The following is a 17174-nucleotide window of genomic DNA, read 5'->3' on the forward strand; positions in this document are numbered from 1 at the left end:
CCCCCCATCCCCTCTCCTCAGGAGGGTTGCGCTGGATCTGCTCCGGGGGAGCTCGTTTGGTTGCATAGGCATACCATTGCTCCCTCCAGTCATTTCTCACTCACCTCTTCCGTCTAGAATCGCCCTGCGGTCTCCGAAAAAGCACCTCCATGATCTCTTGTTGGACGGTTGCCCATCTTGTGCAACGGATCGGTCCTACTGACCGCGAACTACGATGACGCTTTTTAGCCCGACCACGGTCCTCGTGGGCTTCCTCCTCCTCTACCTCTCCTCCTTTCTCATATTCGCCATCGTTCGTATTGCGACCGGGATCTCGATTCAACGTATAGGATATTTTTCTCTCCGCCGCATCGCCTATGTTCCCCGAGATGGCGTCCAGATCGAACTCCGTGGCCTTGGCCTCTCTCTCCACCCGCCCTCGTTCGCGCAACCAACATGGCTCAGCATTCGCTTGACCGAACTAAAATTGACTCTGGACCCTTCGGCTTTGGCAAAGGGGAAGAAGTCCAACATAAAGCCCGATGCTATGGTTCCGCAAGCCCCGTCGGAGAAAGATTCGTCCACCGAGCCGGATAATGGGGAAGACAGCTCCTCCATACCCAAACGGAGTAAAACGTGGCGGAAGCTGACTCGCATGAAGGAGCAAGTGAAACGGCTGCATCGGCAAATACATTGGTTGAAGTTGGTGGATGTCGTAGCCGTCAATACGACCATCAATCTCGTGGAAGCTGGCCAGATTCAGGTTGGATCTCTATCCTTGGGCGTCGACACAAGGCGTAAGATGGTGGATCGAGGGAAACTCTTCTTTCGGCGCAAGAACCAGGGCCCTGACGAGCATCGACCAGCAGAGTGGGTGATGAATGTGCAGAACGTGCTACTCGGGATAGATGGAGCGGAGCCAACCGAAGTGCTGGACAATGTTCGGGTCAATATACATGGGCTTCTCCACAAGGATCTCGAGGGTCTTAGGGATGCATCTATCGCTTTCAAGATTGGGCGCATGCATATCCCGTACGATGATGTGATGACCTTGATGCAGCGCGTCAAACAGTCGCGGCAGTCGTCGGTGGAGCCTACCAATATCGAGACCGATGACGAGGTTTCCTTCTCGGACTTTGTGGAGGAATTGGATCAGCCCGGAAGCCGAGACGACACCATTGTGCAGGCCGTCGCCGACTCCAAAGAGTTTGCCGGATCAATCCTTCGCGGAATACAAGGAATACAGGTTGCCCTGAGCTTCTTTAGGCTAACTCGAGCCTTCGAGCCGCCTTCGTCAAAACAGAACCCCGTGTATCTGAATGTGGTATCGCATGAGCTAGGCGTCGATCTCCATCGAATGGACCAAAAGAGTCCTGCTCATCGCATGTATTTCCAGCGCGATGATGTCGCTCACCAAGCTCTTTTGGCGGCCATCTCTTTGTCGGTCACCTTAGACGACTGCTCAGGCGAGACGGAGAACATCCTGTACATCCCGATGGCAACCACAACCATCAAGACTACGCTCCCTTCAAAGACGATAAGCTCCTTCGATGATCACAACCCGGAGGAGCGCAATACCAACATACTATTTGCTAATCTAGTGGTGACGTCCCCATCACTCGATCTAGAGCCAAAGCAGGTCTCTCGGCTCTTAGGGTTGACTCAGGCCAAGAAGGCATCTTCTCGTGGGAAGAAGAGAGATAACCATCGTTTGATTTCCAGGCTTCTTCCCAAAGCCAGTATCAAAGTATCGGTTCACGAACCCGTGGTTCGATTCGTCCTCCCTATTTCCAAACCTTCCGACACCCCTGACGACGATTATAATCTACTAATTTCCTCTATCTCCTCTATTTCTCTTGACATTGAATCTTCACATTCGTCCGAAGGCGGCGTTCATTATTCGCTTTCGTCCATTTACCGGGTGGCATCGCACCAGCTGTACTATCAAACTCCGTCCGGCGTGAAACATAATCTTCTGACGACGGAGAGCTTGGAATTCAAAGTGTTACTCAGTGCTTCACCAGAAGTGCGCGTAATCGCATCTGGGTGCCTGAATACCTGTTCTGCACACATGGTTAACGATGAAGTGAACCGTGGCATCCATCAAGTACTTGAGCAGTTCCGGGCTCAGACGCGGCATAGGAGGAAGGCCTCTATGTCGTTTGAGGAGCGGAAACCTAGTGTTCTCAGGCGAATTCCGCCATGGTTGCTTCGATTCCAATTTGAAGCCACTGGCCTCAGCTTAGAAATCGCTGGTGTTGACTCGAGTGTCTCTGAGGTCTCACGCGGTGTCTCATTTCAGCTACAATCGTGGACCGCAGACTACAGAGCCCAGAAGTCAGAACCAACGACTGTCAGCTTTGCGAGAAGACGAACCCCAAGTCATTCTTACATTGGAGATGAGTCGTCCTTTCGGTTTCCCCCTACGTCTCCTCCCAGACAGAAACAAGTGGGCGCCACAGATGGAAGACGGCTAGCCCTCCATGTCCGCGGCTTTGAGGGATTTGTCATTGAATCCGAAGACTATTTGGAGGCCGAACCTTTCTTCTCACTACCAAGATTCGAGGTGGCCCTGAGCACGATGAGTGATCGTCTTGGTCCGATCAGTAACGTCAATTCTGTGTTCAAGGGCGTCTACTTACAATACTCCCTATACCGCTACTATTGCCTCGGTGTCGCGATGTCTGTGGTCCAGGACGCTTTCATGCGAAAGTCACCGGACATACCTGAAACACCCTTGTCCCCTGTTCAGAAGGAATTCGCTTACCCCCCATCGCCACGCCCATCAGCGAGGGGCGAGCTTATGACATTTGATGTCCGAGCGACTGTCATACAGCTCAAGACCTTTATGCCTGCCGATCCTCCAATGCTGGTTCAGATTTACGGGTTGACCGCTGGCTCGCATCGCCTCTCCGCTCCATTTGCGAAAGCACATCTCATCCGGTTACACGCAGAAGCGCCTAAGCTGAAGGGTGTGTGGGCCAGAATTATAAGCATGAACAACGTTCGCCTTGATTTACGCAAGATGAAACTCAAGCATGGCACCAATCTTGTCGAGCAAAAGTCCATAGATGTCTGGGCTGACTTCATTCGATTGGGTGTTCCACACCACATGGTAATGCATCGTATCTTTGACAACGTGATCAATACCTCAAAAGCACTTAAACAGCTTCATGAACGCTTCAAGGGTCACAATCCTGAATTTGGATCAGTCAGAGAACCGGAAGAGCCTAAGAAGATTCCCAGGGTATCGTTGCGCAGCAAGGCTCTGCTATTCGAGTTGGAAGATGATGCTTTCGAATGGAAACTTGGCTGCATTTATCGCACTGGTCTTATAGAACAGCGCCAGCGTTTGGCCCGCGAGGAGGCATTCGAGCTGAAATTACAAAAGATCAAGGAACAGGATCAGCGCCGCTCTTCGTCTAGACTTCGGGCTCGATCAAGCCACCGGACACTTCGTAGTGAACGTGTTAGCGGAGAGACAAGAAGGAGCAAGAGTGCCGACTCTAAACCGCGGAAGAGCTTGCAGGATGATAAGCGTGGCCGAGGAAAGAAATTCCGCTATGATACCGAGGGAGCTGCCTGCTTGTCTTGCGAAGCCAAGGTTTCAGCCGAGAATGCTTGGTTTCGTCTCCAAGAACACAATTCACGGTCCTGGAAGGACAAGATCGATTCTGCCCTACGATTCCAGGGCACGTCCATCAAGGAAGTGCGAAATCTTTTCTGCGGTGCTGATGAGCCCCCCGAAGATGTTCAAGAAACGGAAACTGTACTCTCAATTCCAAACAGACCTGCTCTCTTGGCTGCTTTGATAAGTGACATCAATCTTGTCATTGACAAACCTTTCTTCCCCTTGGAGGATTATCCCAAATTCCTCAACACCATTGGTAAAGGCATGCCGATGTCCATGCAGTATGCGTTGCTTGTTCCCATGAGTATACAGCTGGACATGGGAGAGGCGCGCGTCAACCTGAGAGACTATCCCTTGGATTTGCTGCATATACCAGCTTTACGTCCCGGGCAGTCTCCGAGGCTGCCCAGCTGGTCTCTTCGAACCAATTTTGTGATTGCCGAAGAGTACCGTGACTACAAGTCGGCCAGGCAAGTGAAACTCGAATTAGTACCCTCTACGGAGCTGCCAGACGGGACCACGAGCCCTCCTTTTGCAATTGAAGTCTGGCGATCTGTCTCTCCTGTCAAAACCTACTCCGACCCTACAATCGAGATCAACACAAGTCTACCAACAAGCATTTCATGGGGTATGTCCTATCAGCCAGTGATACAGGATATGATGAAGATTATCGAAGGGTTTACCAAGACAGAAATCGACCCCTCTGATAGGGTTGGATTCTGGGACAAGATCAGACTTAGCTTCCACTCTCGAATCAAGGTTGCATGGAAAGAGGATGGAGATGTTCATCTTCGTCTGAAAGGTTCGCGGGACCCATACGTGGTGACAGGGTTCGGAGGCGGATTTGTCATGTGCTGGCGCAAAGATGTCAGATGGGAAGTCCATACTAGTGATGATCCCAAGGAATTCATGAGCGTCAGGAGTGGGGAGTACGTGCTGGGGATACCAGACTACAGTCACGAGGCTCGGTATATGGCCGAAGCCACAGCCCAGGACTTGGAAAGTACATCCACGTCGAGTGACCTGAAGAATGCCGCCCATTTCAAGAAGGTCGTCATGAAGCTTTCTGGTGATGTGAAATGGGCTGCCGGACTGGTATTCGAGCGTAACGTGGACGGGGGCCAGCGGTCGTTTGAATTCAAACCGCATTATGAAGTTGTGCTCCAGAACCCCGTTCATGTCGACCCTGCGCAGCGAGAGGTAGGCCGAAGACCCGTATCTAGACAATTTCAAGCAGCTAACTTGGGGCAGACTTATGATGCTTACCGCGGGTTCCGCAGTAACCACATCCACTTGTCAATTTCTGTTGTCGCTCCTGAAAGCAGGAATTGGTCTGTCGACTCTGTCCAGCCGTCTGCAAGCTACAACACTGTTCATTTGACCCCTCGGTTCTTTACACACTTCTTCAATTGGTGGTCTCTGTTCTCGGGTGTCATGTCACTCCCTGTCCGACAAGGACCACTGTGGCCTGGTATCACCAAGACGAGCAAGAAGTTCAACCGTCATCTGGCCACAGTCAAGTACCAGTTGCTCTTCGCTCCCTTGTTCGTGGCTCATATTTACAAGCACAAGGACCGTGAAGACTATGCTGAGGATGTCGTGACAGCAACAGGCATCAAAGTCCGGTTGGATAGCCTGAAACTTGATGTACATCAAAGACGGGAGGAAGTGAAGACCCTGGCAAAGGGTCGTCTGAAGCAAACAAAGGCAAGCGCGATGCGGATCAACCAAGCGGAATTGGATCTGCAGTCTGCAGATTTCAGGGCTGTCTCGGCCAGCATCGAAGGCACCAATCTGGACGACATCGAGCAAAACAAAGACGACATCATATCGTCCTTCCAACAGCCCGTGGCTTCCGTTGATCTGTCTCGGTTCACTATTCCTGATCAAAACCTTGACTGGATAGACATGGACGATTTTGTGGAGCTGGATTGGATATTGCCTCAAGAATCGAATCCCCGCACGCAGATTTTGCCTTTGGCGTTTACGCCGCGGTTTACCTATTTCCGGCAGACAGACCATGGCCAAACCGCTCCGGACGAAACGGGGTATAGCACCTTTGGTGACGAGCCAACCCATGAATGCGTCATGTCGGAGAACAACGAACCTCGTCGCGTACAAATGGAGCTCATACGAGACCGGCTTGCTGCTGTCGAGGCGCAGACTCGCGACTGTAGTCGTACCATCGGCGAGCAGGAACTCCGACTTGCCAAGGAGGTCGACCCTGACCCCGCTCTCAAGCGCCAGCATAGCGACTATCTCAGACAGGCAGAGACGCTGAACCGAAGACGGACTTTCCTCACCGCCGGACTTCAGCGTATTGAGAGACAACTTGCGCGGGAAGAAAAGCTCCCTACGGAAAGGAACCCCGAAGCTTTCGTCCATGACAGCGCTTCTCGGATGGGAACAGACTCCGACTCGACGAATGATGGCAAGGATGCTGATATGGATGGCTTATACTCTACTCCTGACGATGATCTGGCAAGTGACTTCAACAACAGATTCATCATACACAATATCCAGCTCAAGTGGAACAATTCTCTGAGAAACATCATTCTGCGCTATATCCATCAAGTCAGCCAGCGTCGGGGATTCGTGTACTACATGTCTCGAAGAGCCGTCAAGTTTATTCTTGACATTGTCGACGAACAAAACAAGAACAAGCAAAAGCACTCCAAACTGTTCCGGACCGCCTCAAGACGCCCATCGGATGCTGGCGGTCTTGTCGACAGCGAGGATGATGACAGTATCGAGGATCGGATCGAACAGTTGTTGAGCGATGCGAAGCGCTACGTGAATGCAGAAGAGCAAGAGCATCAATCCGACCAAAGGAGACATAGCGCCGCCAAGTCTGATGGGTTCAGCGAAAATATCGCGCCGGAATTCACACCCCAGAACAGCTACCATCTGCGACTCATTGCTCCACAAATTCAATTGCAGAGTGAGAAGAACCAAAAGTCCGTCCTGGTAGTCGCCGCGAAAGGCATGCAACTCCAAGTCGTGTCAATTATGGACAAGGAGCGGGTGTCCGACGACGTCAGTGGTCTCGTGCAGCGTCGCTTTTCTCTTTGCATGGACGGAGCCCAGTTCTTCGTGGCTACGCAAAAGAGCTTGATGAATCATCTGCAATTCTACGCTGGCAACAAGTACGGAAATCCTCCGGGATCCGCATGGCCACCTTGGCTGAACCTCGAGGCACTGTTTGATTTCGAACTCAATCCGTTCGGCTTTTCCAGGATCATACAGAAGACCTCGGCTAGCCTGCGGTACGACAAGTACAACAACCTCCGTCTGAAGTACAACGAGGAGGTGGCGAAGGGGCAATCAGACCAGCCTTACAGTATGCACGATGCGGAACCGAGGATGGACCATATTAGTGTTGACTTCCCTCACTTCCGTGCCATTTGCGACTCCGCTGAGTACTACTCTATGTACATCATCATCCTTGATCTTCTCCTTTATAACGAGCCTCTTGAGAAGGTTCGAAACGAGCGGCTGGAGCGGATCATGCTCACATCCGATTTCAGTGATCTAAGAGGTGCACCGGAGATGGTTTTCAAGCTTCAGTCTCGGATTCGGCAGCTGGAAGAGATCAAGGAACATTTCCAGATTCATGCCAAGTACTTGGATAAGCAAGGCTGGGAAGACCGGCTGGTGCTGGAGAAAGATCTAACTCAATGTGAGGATGAGCTGTTCTTCTTGATGAAGGCTATCACCTCCTCTCAGAGGAAGATTGACCCGAACATGTCGAAGGCACATGGCGTCCTCCGCTGGAACATCTCTGCAAGCGAGGTGGTATGGCACTTGATGAAGGACCAGACAGAGCCGCTGGTTGAGTTCCAACTCAGGAATGCTGAATATGACCGCACGGACAACAGCGATGGCTCGAACCATAACCTAGTCGCCGTTGAACGATTGTATGGTCTGAACCTTCTTCCAGATGCCATCTATCCCCAGATCATCGTGCCTTATCTCGACCAAGCCCGGGGCCTTAGTGGCCCTGATGATTGCATGATCAAGGTGAAATGGCATATGTTGGAGGCAGTTGCCGGTATTCCTGTGTTGGACGACTTTGAGGTGTCCCTCTTCCCTCTCAAAGTTCAATTGGAGCGAGAACTTGGCCAAAAGGTGTTCGAGTACATGTTCCCTAACGTGGGATCTACTGCGTTTGAGAACGGTGGATTTTCGCCTTTCATGATCAAAAACATGAAGCCACTCGATGATTCATCTGACGAGGACGAGGACGAAAGCCCGACCGCTCATCGTGCACATCGGGATAATAGTGATCTTTCAACGGACGATCTGCAGTTGAAGGGTCCAGGAGCAATTGAGTTGAGGCTGCAACCAACGTTGTCATTATCGGAAGAGGGCAGACCAAAGTCTCAACATCGGCAGCTCAGAGGCCTCGCCATGACCCCTCTTCACAAGGATACCAAGGACAACAACCACATCCGTCCCTCAACGAGTGGCGGGTTGACAAAGAAGAGATCGGTTGACAGTCTGCGCATATTGTCCAGGCAACCCACAGAGAAATCTATCGCTAACACATCGGGCGGTTCGGGCAACACTGAAGAGAAAAAGAAGTTCGCACTGGGAAGACTACCAAACAAGGGCAAAAAGGAGACCCCTGATGATCTATCCCAGATGATGTCTCGCGCGTCAAATTTCATGACGCTTGCCCATGTCAAGGTGCATGATGTGGTACTGTGCCTGAGCTACAAGGGCAAGGGAGAACACAACATAGAGGATCTCCACGACTTTGTTTTCCGGTTGCCCGTCCTTGAATATCGGAACAAAACATGGTCGAATCTCGATTTGGCCTTGCGACTGAAGAAGGATGTTATCAAGGCTCTAATCTCGCATGCGCCTGCCATCCTTGGGAATAAGTTCTCACACCACCGGCCTTCGAAGCAGCAGCAGAAACGATACCGGGAGCTGGCCAGCTCGACCCAGCTTCTACACTACTCCGATACTGCGGTGAACGCGTCTGATCATGCTCAGAGCATGGCTAGCGCGGACTCGAACAGCGAGTACTCGGAGTCTCAACGTTCTGGAAAGTCAGGCACAGGCACTTCTCCGCTTGTGCGATCCAACTCTCTAGGATCGAGCATGCTTCAGGAGCCAAGCGGAGTGATACCGGACTCTCGTTCTGCGAGCGAGGTTGACGTGGATGCCCGCTGGGAGGTACGTTGGATGAAACAATGTGAAAGGAAGCCGCTAACCATCTTTTAGCAATCACGTCGGATCGTCAACCCTCCGACTCGGCCCATGACTTCGGGCAATGCTATGCCCAGGTCACAGACGATCAAGACCTGGGACGAGCCGGAAGAAACGTGAGTAATGCCTAAGCTATCCTGATGATATCCAAGCTGATGTTCTGTTAGGTCTAGCCACAAGACAACCATCCGCAATTTTGGCCGGAAACTGATACCTTCTCGAAAATGAGCCCGCGTCGCTCTATCAGCTGGCTGCCATGGCCGCTAATTTTTTTTGCATCATACATTTCCCTCTATTATAATCCGTCATTTTGTTATCTGCACATTACTGGCCTCGCATTTGCCGTGTGATACCCCCAGCGCAGTGGGTCGTATATAGGCGTCAACGCTTTTGGTTTTCCTGTTTCCATCGACGAATTGCCGATGTCTCCAGGTGTTCCAGGGGTATAGTGTGATTTACTTCGCTTCTTGTGTAAAGTTGTTCATATTTGGTTTTGATGGGGAAATACATTAATCTTAGTTTTGCGAGTGGCATTGCTGACACTTGCTTTCTTTCCTCTATGTTGTTGTTGTTGTTGTTGTTGTTGTTGTTGGTGTAAGTGTACGAAGAAAGGATTACGGGGCCAAAGGAGGCTCGCTGTTGTTTTGGCAAGGCGCAGTCGCGCAATGGACATAAAATATCTATGATATGTACAGGATAGGATAGGTCAGGATAGAGGCGCAACGCATCCATATCTCTCAACAACCATGCTCTTTGCTGCCCTCAAACCCTGGCTCCTGAGACCACGCTGTAGAAGCCTACAGCCAGTAGCAAGACTCAAATGTTCACTGATGTCGATATTCAGGACGGCTGTATAATCCACTTCCTCGAGCTTGCCATTTCCAATACTTTGATTCTAGTTGCACTTTCCTCGCTACCAGGTTGTCGTACAGAGTCACATGCCCCGTCGACCTTCGCCCTGCTATATATTGACCTCAGCCTAATCAACCACTTCTCCCTGAAGAAGAACTCCTCAGATAGAAGTATCTCGTATCCGACTTTGCTATCCCTTCCACATCAAATAACGGCCTCAACTTACTTTTCCTTCCTCAAGAACAAACACCCTTTTCTAAATCATGGACGAGACAACTGTCCCAGTTCCTACAGTTGACCTGGCAATCAATCTAGAGAAAGTCAGTCATGTTGTTGTCCAGTAAGTAGAATTACTTCGAAAGAGTTAACCATTTCCTACTTGGCCAGTAAGATGATGCACACCAGAGTTCTTTCATTCATTCATCAGGTTCATGTTGCCTCCAAGCTAATGAGATGACTACTGTTGTTCCCAAAAAAGCCTCTCCGATGAAAATGTAGATTCAATCATACAGTCCTGCGCAGGATGTCCAACTTATGACTTCATCGACCCCTGGCCGTTTTGGCGTTTCGTTGGGAAAGCTCTATCAAAAGCCTTCTTTGGAATCGGGAACGAGAGACAGCTTGAGTTGCGCAAAGCTCTGCGGTATTCGGATCGGGACTCTGTTATTTTCAGTAATGATCGTGTTGATGGTGGTGGTGGTCAAAGAGCGTACGGTGTTTTAGACACTGTGGAGCTAGCGCGAATCATCAACAACCACTACGATGAAGCGAAGCTCGTGGTGGTCGAAGTTGAGTTCTTGACACCTGTTCATCGGGATGAACCGTTGATGGCGGATTGGAGACCTGCCAGTCAGCGTATTTGTCATATGGTTCGGGGTTGTGAGTACATGGCAAAACCCTTACCAATATTATTGTGATATCTTGGTGACTGGTTACATGTGCAGGAACTTAGTCGGTTGGTGAGGAGGAGGAATTGGGAGCAGGAGATGGATGCTTGCTTCTGTAGTGATTCTACTACTTAAGTAAGTCTATGCTGTAATGCATACATGGGTGTTCCTTTTCACAGTCTATGTAAGTGTAATTTGGATTACATGATGGAATCCTAGTATGACTTCTAACCGGTCTACCAAATGCAGGCAGCTGTTATATGCAGAGTGCAAGAACTATTCCAATTCTTCAAGAACACCCTCACATATCCGTCTAATCTGTTCCCATCTATCCAACAACATCTGCAACTTCTCTCTTTCCCATGCTTTTGATCCTATTTGCTTATCATAAACCACGGTCTCTTCCCCAATGTCTTTAAGATTGTTCTTAATGATATCGCTTGTCCCGATGCATTCATTCATATACACTTCTACCCAGCCTCGTATCACACTTGCGGTCTTCTGTGCGTCGACACCCCGCTCGGATCGTCCGCTTACGTAGGCGCGCCAGTCCCGGAGGTTCATGTACTTGAGACATGCGGCGTAGTGGAGGGGGGTTTCCTGGGTCAGGGGATGGGAGAGGGTGTAGTTCCTTTTGTAGTACACTAGGTTAGCATTGCGACTTCGGCTTTACGGTCGTACTTCAAGGCGTAGGGCTAGAGGAGAATGAAGGAAAGGGATTGTATGCTCACCCGAAGATCTCCTGCTTCGCTAATTCCTGTTTCTGCGGTATGCTTAGATCCTGGAAGATTATGTCGTCGAGGTAGACGCTGTCGGAAGGGTTGGATGGGAGGGTAAAGCCATCTTTACTTGATCATTAGTGGTTCATCATCCATTGGATTTGAGAGTGGGCATAAGTGTTGCTTGGTTCAGCACAAGGGGTAATGGACTGACATTCAACAAGAAGAAAGTCGTTGGAGTGGTTTCCATAGCTCATGTAGACTTCTTCGCCTTTCTCTAGATGGTGTTATTTCTTTGCCCTCGTTGAGAATGGGACGAGGGAGAGGGAGAGTACCGTATCGCCGCGTGGCTCGAAAGGTATATTTCTTGCCGTCGAAGTTGACTTCACATGCCTGCATATCATCAATATCATACACTCCTGTACAAATTGTACACTGACGGAAGGGTAAACCTACCGCATCATCAACATGATTAAAGTAATCCGCAAACGGGACCATCCCAATTGCATCATTCCAATCCTCTGGCTCATCTTTCCCAGGTGAGACATAATAGAAACTCCTCGAATTGATAATGCACCAGTAATAGGCGAACGTCTTCCACTCTGTCTCGGGATAAACTTTCACAACATTTGCCCAGGCATCTTTCAGCCGCTTTTCTTGTTGGCTGAGTAGGTTCTGGTATCGTGTGTCGTAGTCCACGCCTACCGGGACTTTTGCGAAGGTGTTCCACTCTCCGGAGATAGAGGGTGGGAGGAGAATTCTCCCTCGATCTTGATCTTGCTTCTCTGGTGAGGAGGGGTTGGCATTGGCTCCATAGTTCGAATTCGATACCCGAAGATGCGCGGGCCAAAGAACCGGCATGCTGTCTTCGAATTCGTCAAACGAGGGCCATACTCTCCGCCAAGCATCAAGGTTCTTAAGAAGAGCTGGATCACCGTGTGTGAGAAACGCAGCCAATATCCCGTGGATGGATGTCCCCGTGGGGAATTGCGATGTGAATGATGATGGGATAGAGTCGATGGTTAGCATTAAGTCCACGGGAATGGTGAGCATGATCTCATTGTACTGAGTACATTAGCAAGGCACGACGATATCTCATCTCCAGGTCTTAAGGAGTACAGGTTTCCATTCATCAGCCTACTTTTATTGTTCGCGTCGCCTTCATCCCCAACCGTCGGCCGGGGAATCGCGCCGGCGTGACACCCTTGATTTTGATTCCCGACGCCTCGGCCCATTGCATGAACGCTAGGTGCTCGTCACCGGGTGAATCGTCCATCTTTCTATATTGTATTCTCTGCTACCGGATCACGCCGTTAAGGGTTTGTTGATGCTTGACTTCGATAGGAATCGTGAATGATCGATGGTGTAGTTCTGCATCGATTAGATAAGCCGATCGATAAGGGAAATTTTATCCCGCATCAACAACATCATCAATCACCACGTCGGTGGGATACATCCCTTGCAGGATTCTGTTTCTTTTGTTCAGTTACTTACAGTTTAATTCTACAGCTACAGCTACAGCTGCACTGCACTGCACTGCACTGTGTCGTGCTACACCACTGCAAAGAGCAGCTACACACAAACACAATGTCCACCCCCAACGACGCCCCTCCGGACTCGCACATCGACCATGCCGCCTCCCTCCGCTACTGGAACTCCGTCGCCGCCAACTCAAAGACCATGCTAGGCATGCTCGGCGCCTACCCATGGTACACGCGGATTGATCTCCGAGGATCCAAGACCTTCCTGGGCAAAGTCCGTCGCATGATCCCCAATTGTCCGACGGAGGGGAAACTCCCGCTCGGCGTGGACTGCGGCGCGGGCGTGGGTCGCGTCACCGAGGGACTCCTCAGCCAAGTTTGCGAGCGCGTCGATGCCGTCGAGCCCATTGAGAAATTCACCGAGGTTATTCGAAACTCGGAGCTGAAGCGCACGGGTGTGGTCGGGGATATTTATACAATGGGTCTGGAGAATTGGTTCCCCGAGAAGAACAAGTACGATTTGATCTGGACGCAGTTCTGTGTCGGGCATCTCACGGATGTGCAGTTGAGGGAGTACTTTGTTAGGTGTCGGGAGGCGTTGACGGAGAATGGGTTTATGGTTGTGAAGGAGAATCAGTCGACGGATCCGAATGGCTGGGATATGTTTGATGAGGAGGATAGTAGTGTGACGAGGACGGACGAGAAGTTACGGACCCTGTTTAAGGAGGCTGGGTTGGTGCTGGTTGCGTCAGAGTTGCAGTTGGGGTTTCCCAAGAATTTTAAGCTGTTGCCGGTGAGGTTTTATGCCTTGAGGCCGTCGACTTGAGAGCTCATTGAGTGAGGTAAATACGGCGGTGCTGTCTAGCTGCTTTATCGGAGGTGTTGGGTATCGTCTGCCGCTGAGACGGCTGAATGCGGAGTGTCATGCCTTTGTAGCCGAGGTTCGTGTCCGATTCTCATTGCGGACGCTGGCATAGGCAATGCCCCCAGGTGAAGCGATGCTAAGTGGTGCGCAGTGGATGATACTGCTGCTATGCATGCAGTGTATTGAGATACCTGGATGATCACCACTTGGTAGATATACCCAGATGGTGCCGTGCACACTGCCTGCAAAAAAAATTGCAAGGAAGACCTATCGCAAACAGCAGCTTTTGGACACCTGCTGTGACCTGCTGTGAGCGGATCGGGATGCAGAATGCTTAATTGAATTGGTACGAAGTATCAAATCTATCTATGCTAGCTGCAGAAAGATGCCAACTCCAGATCATCAACCCTGGGAGACATGCCGCTATCGACAGAGCGAAGAAGAGTGTCATGGCTATGCAGCCTCAACAGGGCTTGAAAGCATATCCAGATAATGTATGAAGCAGTGGGACACAAACAGGGTATCGGTGCATATAGTACAGTGGCTCAAGCCGTCATGAATATTCCATCATCAAATATTTTCTTTGTTCATCACACCATTAGCATTCGGTTAGCGTCGCACACGCATTGGTATGACACTGGCTTTCGTCGAATCGTGATCTTGACGAGCTGTCACAGCCGGTAAAACGCGATGGCTCGGTGGAAGTATTGGCATAGCTCAGTGACCACTCGATGGAGTAGACGGGGGAGCCTGCTTTTCTCGGAACCAAGGCACGAAACTTGGCAGATGATCCTGCATTGCCTCGAGCCTGGTCCGACCACCACTGGGTGCATTAGGGTCGTCGGTGTATTGGATGCCTCCCTGGCCCCGGTTTTCCGCCCAAGCCTGTTTCTCGCGCCGAAGGTCGCTTTGGACCCAAGGTATCGTGATCAACGTCCAGAGGCCAGCCCATGCGAACGGTAGCGACCATCCTAGCTGCACAACACTTAGTACCAAGTTGCTTGCCAGTTGCTTGGGGTTTACTTACAGTATATGCAACTGGCTCTGAAACAGTAAATATGATTGCTGTAATGGCGGCAGCGACAATGATAGATCCCCCAGCCCAAAAACAGTTCATTTGAAACAACATTCGCCGAAAGTACGGGCTAGATAGGTATCGGGTGCGAAGCGCATATCGGTAGATCTGACCACCACCCCCATCCACAGCCACTACATCCTCGATCAAAACATATAGGGCGGTCGGCATGGTCGAGCCTTTAGGTGTTGAGGAGATCCGGAACGGTGCTTTAACTCCACAGACACGGAGGATGTCGAGTGCTAGGTACATGCTGCCGAAGTAGAACATTACCGTCGGCAGGACCATGGCGACAAGTCGGACTATGCATCACACGGGTTAGCCGGTATACGAAGAAAAAGGAAGGAAGGAATAGGTTTTACCATATGGTTCTGCAGGAACGGTTCCTCTATGATGTTGTTAGTCTAGTCTGGGGACAAATGGATGGCAAGACCTACACAATTAGCTCAACCGCCAGTATCAACCAGACGATGGTGAAATTGATATGAAAGAAGTCCAGCTACATCCGGTCAGCACCCGCTTCCAAACAGATTGTGACCACAGAAAGCGTACCCATCCCTTCCTAGCGTTCAATGGCCGGGCTCGCGAGTCCTTCCGGAGCAAGTTGTAGAGACGATAAAAGTATTCGAATACTGATACACCTCCTAAGGAAGCCGTCACGATACTGAAGACTATAAGATAGTGAATGAGTGGCTGCTTAGAATCTCGGATACGGAGGCAGATCTTCACATACCAACATTATGTGAAAGATCAGTGGCATACCAAAGCGCCCAGTAAAGGACGAGCGGTTGGGCCAGAGTATCGATCACGAAGATTGTCCAGAAGAGGGCGATGGATTTCTTCCTCGAGCGCAAGGAGTATGGGAGCGGAGGAGGCTCAGGACACGCAGCGGGCCTCGATTCTTCGTCCATGGAGTTGGCAGTTCGTGGTGCGGGTGGGCGAAGTTTAAACTTTCAATCTCACGCAATGTGCAATGACCGGGTCTAGGCTGATAATATTCGGGAGACCAGGGAAGACATGACGGGGGAAGAACGGTGATGGAAATGGGAGGAATAGGAAGGACAACTCCTAGATGAAGTCAATCTGACTGACGAGCGATAAGCCAGGAAGGCCGGAAACGACGGCAGTGACGCCTCGTAAACGAGCCCAAGGCTTCTGGTGGAAGTATTTTTGCCATCGGCGGCTTCGGTTGGTTTTGGCCGTGATGCCTGACGTAACCGGGCCGTGATGTCATGCTGTTCACCAACTACTAACTAACTAGTTGTCGATCCCGTGCTCCAGACCGGTTCTGCACAGGATTTAGTGAGACATCGTAGAAACTAAAACTTCAAGTCACTTGGCATAGAGCTAATGTTCTCAAGTGCTAGTTATGCCCAGAATGCACAATTATAAGGAATAACTCAGCGACTTGGATTCTGCCCTTGAAGGGCGGGCGAATCACCGAATCCGCTCCCCTTCTTGGAGCCGCACTTACCCAACTAAGGAATGTGGCAGGAAGGACACTTAAGGATGCACTTGAAGGCATTAAATCAAGTACAGCCAGTGTCTATACTCCGATAGTCGCTTCTACCAGTTAGCAGGCAATAATACTTGGAACACAGTCCCTGACTTCGGTACTTAAGGGTCTTACTATCAACAAATCCGCGCCAGTGGCCGTTGGTGATCCACTTCCGGCCCAGTCCCCACTAGCCCCATTCCTCTACCATTGATCAACACATAACAATGAATGTTAACTTATTGAAAGTGCAGTGCAGAATCTGCAATGATTGGGCAGTACTATGAGCTGCAACCTCCTACTATGTAAGTGGCCACTGTATCTACCTACACACGGTACTGATAATGGAGCCTACCGCACAATGATTTTCTGGCGTTATATTTGGGGTTAGCATGGGGGGTGCTTGCCTCGTTTCAGTCCAATCCAGCCAGCATTTCTCGATCATGATGGCTGCAGAGGACAGGTGACCTGTCAATGGTCACAACAATGCCATTAGTATACCTAGTAGTATCTCTTCATACATCTTTTCTTAATGTATCTCCTAATATACTCCTTTCTGGACATACCCATTTTGACACGACTTCATAAAGGCTATTGATATTACTTTCTATTCTGGGAGATACTTAGAGAGCAGACATGATAGTATATAAGCAGAATGTATATATGTTTAAACAGGCAATGGCCGGGCTACTCTGCTTGAGTTAATCTTTTCTGTCTCTCATTCTCCTATTCAATTTAGCCCCCATTTAGATATTAATATTGGTAAGTGCTAGGGAATTACCTTCTAGTTTTTAGGTTACTGACCGTTAATGATTCCGACAGAGTGCCCCATCTGTACGATATCTGAGAATGATGGTATTAATAAGTCAGTTTAATTCTGACCGTCTTTTCGCTAAATTGGGTATCCAACTGACCTAGTTTGTCTGACTTTCTTTCTTTCCTCACCAACTCGACATTCACGATTCACTGCCAC

General features: G+C 50.1%; 5 protein-coding genes across 5 annotated transcripts; 3 read left to right on the top strand and 2 right to left on the bottom strand.

Moving 5' to 3' along the window:
• Positions 1–214: 214 nt before the first annotated feature.
• Positions 215–9055, top strand: ASPBRDRAFT_136977 (FMP27 family protein; the record flags this gene model as incomplete). Its single annotated transcript, XM_067618853.1, has 4 exons — positions 215–4810; positions 4862–8794; positions 8843–8943; positions 9001–9055. The coding sequence occupies 4 exons, from the start codon at positions 215–217 to the stop codon at positions 9053–9055; spliced, it is 8685 nt and encodes a 2894-aa protein (XP_067474183.1).
• An 804-nt stretch (positions 9056–9859) lies between these two features.
• On the top strand, positions 9860–10701 carry ASPBRDRAFT_357473 (uncharacterized protein). Its single transcript, XM_067623379.1, has 3 exons — positions 9860–10019; positions 10158–10558; positions 10624–10701. Coding segments are annotated over exons 1-3 (480 nt in total). The 5' UTR covers positions 9860–9942; the 3' UTR covers positions 10626–10701.
• Positions 10702–10842: 141 nt separating this feature from the next.
• Positions 10843–12561, bottom strand: ASPBRDRAFT_59360 (uncharacterized protein; the record flags this gene model as incomplete). Its single annotated transcript, XM_067628047.1, has 6 exons — positions 10843–11197; positions 11298–11409; positions 11500–11562; positions 11621–11678; positions 11742–12350; positions 12427–12561. The coding sequence occupies 6 exons, from the start codon at positions 12559–12561 to the stop codon at positions 10843–10845; spliced, it is 1332 nt and encodes a 443-aa protein (XP_067474185.1).
• Positions 12562–12872: 311 nt separating this feature from the next.
• ASPBRDRAFT_136781 (N-terminal protein methyltransferase) lies at positions 12873–13592 on the top strand (the record flags this gene model as incomplete). Its single annotated transcript, XM_067618828.1, has 1 exon — positions 12873–13592. The coding sequence occupies one exon, from the start codon at positions 12873–12875 to the stop codon at positions 13590–13592; it is 720 nt and encodes a 239-aa protein (XP_067474186.1).
• A 756-nt stretch (positions 13593–14348) lies between these two features.
• ASPBRDRAFT_200551 (uncharacterized protein) lies at positions 14349–15617 on the bottom strand (the record flags this gene model as incomplete). Its single annotated transcript, XM_067621448.1, has 6 exons — positions 14349–14606; positions 14659–15008; positions 15069–15094; positions 15144–15205; positions 15259–15377; positions 15440–15617. The coding sequence occupies 6 exons, from the start codon at positions 15615–15617 to the stop codon at positions 14349–14351; spliced, it is 993 nt and encodes a 330-aa protein (XP_067474187.1).
• Between the last annotated feature and the right edge of the window lie 1557 nt (positions 15618–17174).

The sequence above is a fragment of the Aspergillus brasiliensis genome, assembly GCF_001889945.1.
Source record: "Aspergillus brasiliensis CBS 101740 unplaced genomic scaffold ASPBRscaffold_18, whole genome shotgun sequence".
Taxonomy (NCBI): Eukaryota; Fungi; Ascomycota; class Eurotiomycetes; order Eurotiales; family Aspergillaceae; genus Aspergillus; species Aspergillus brasiliensis.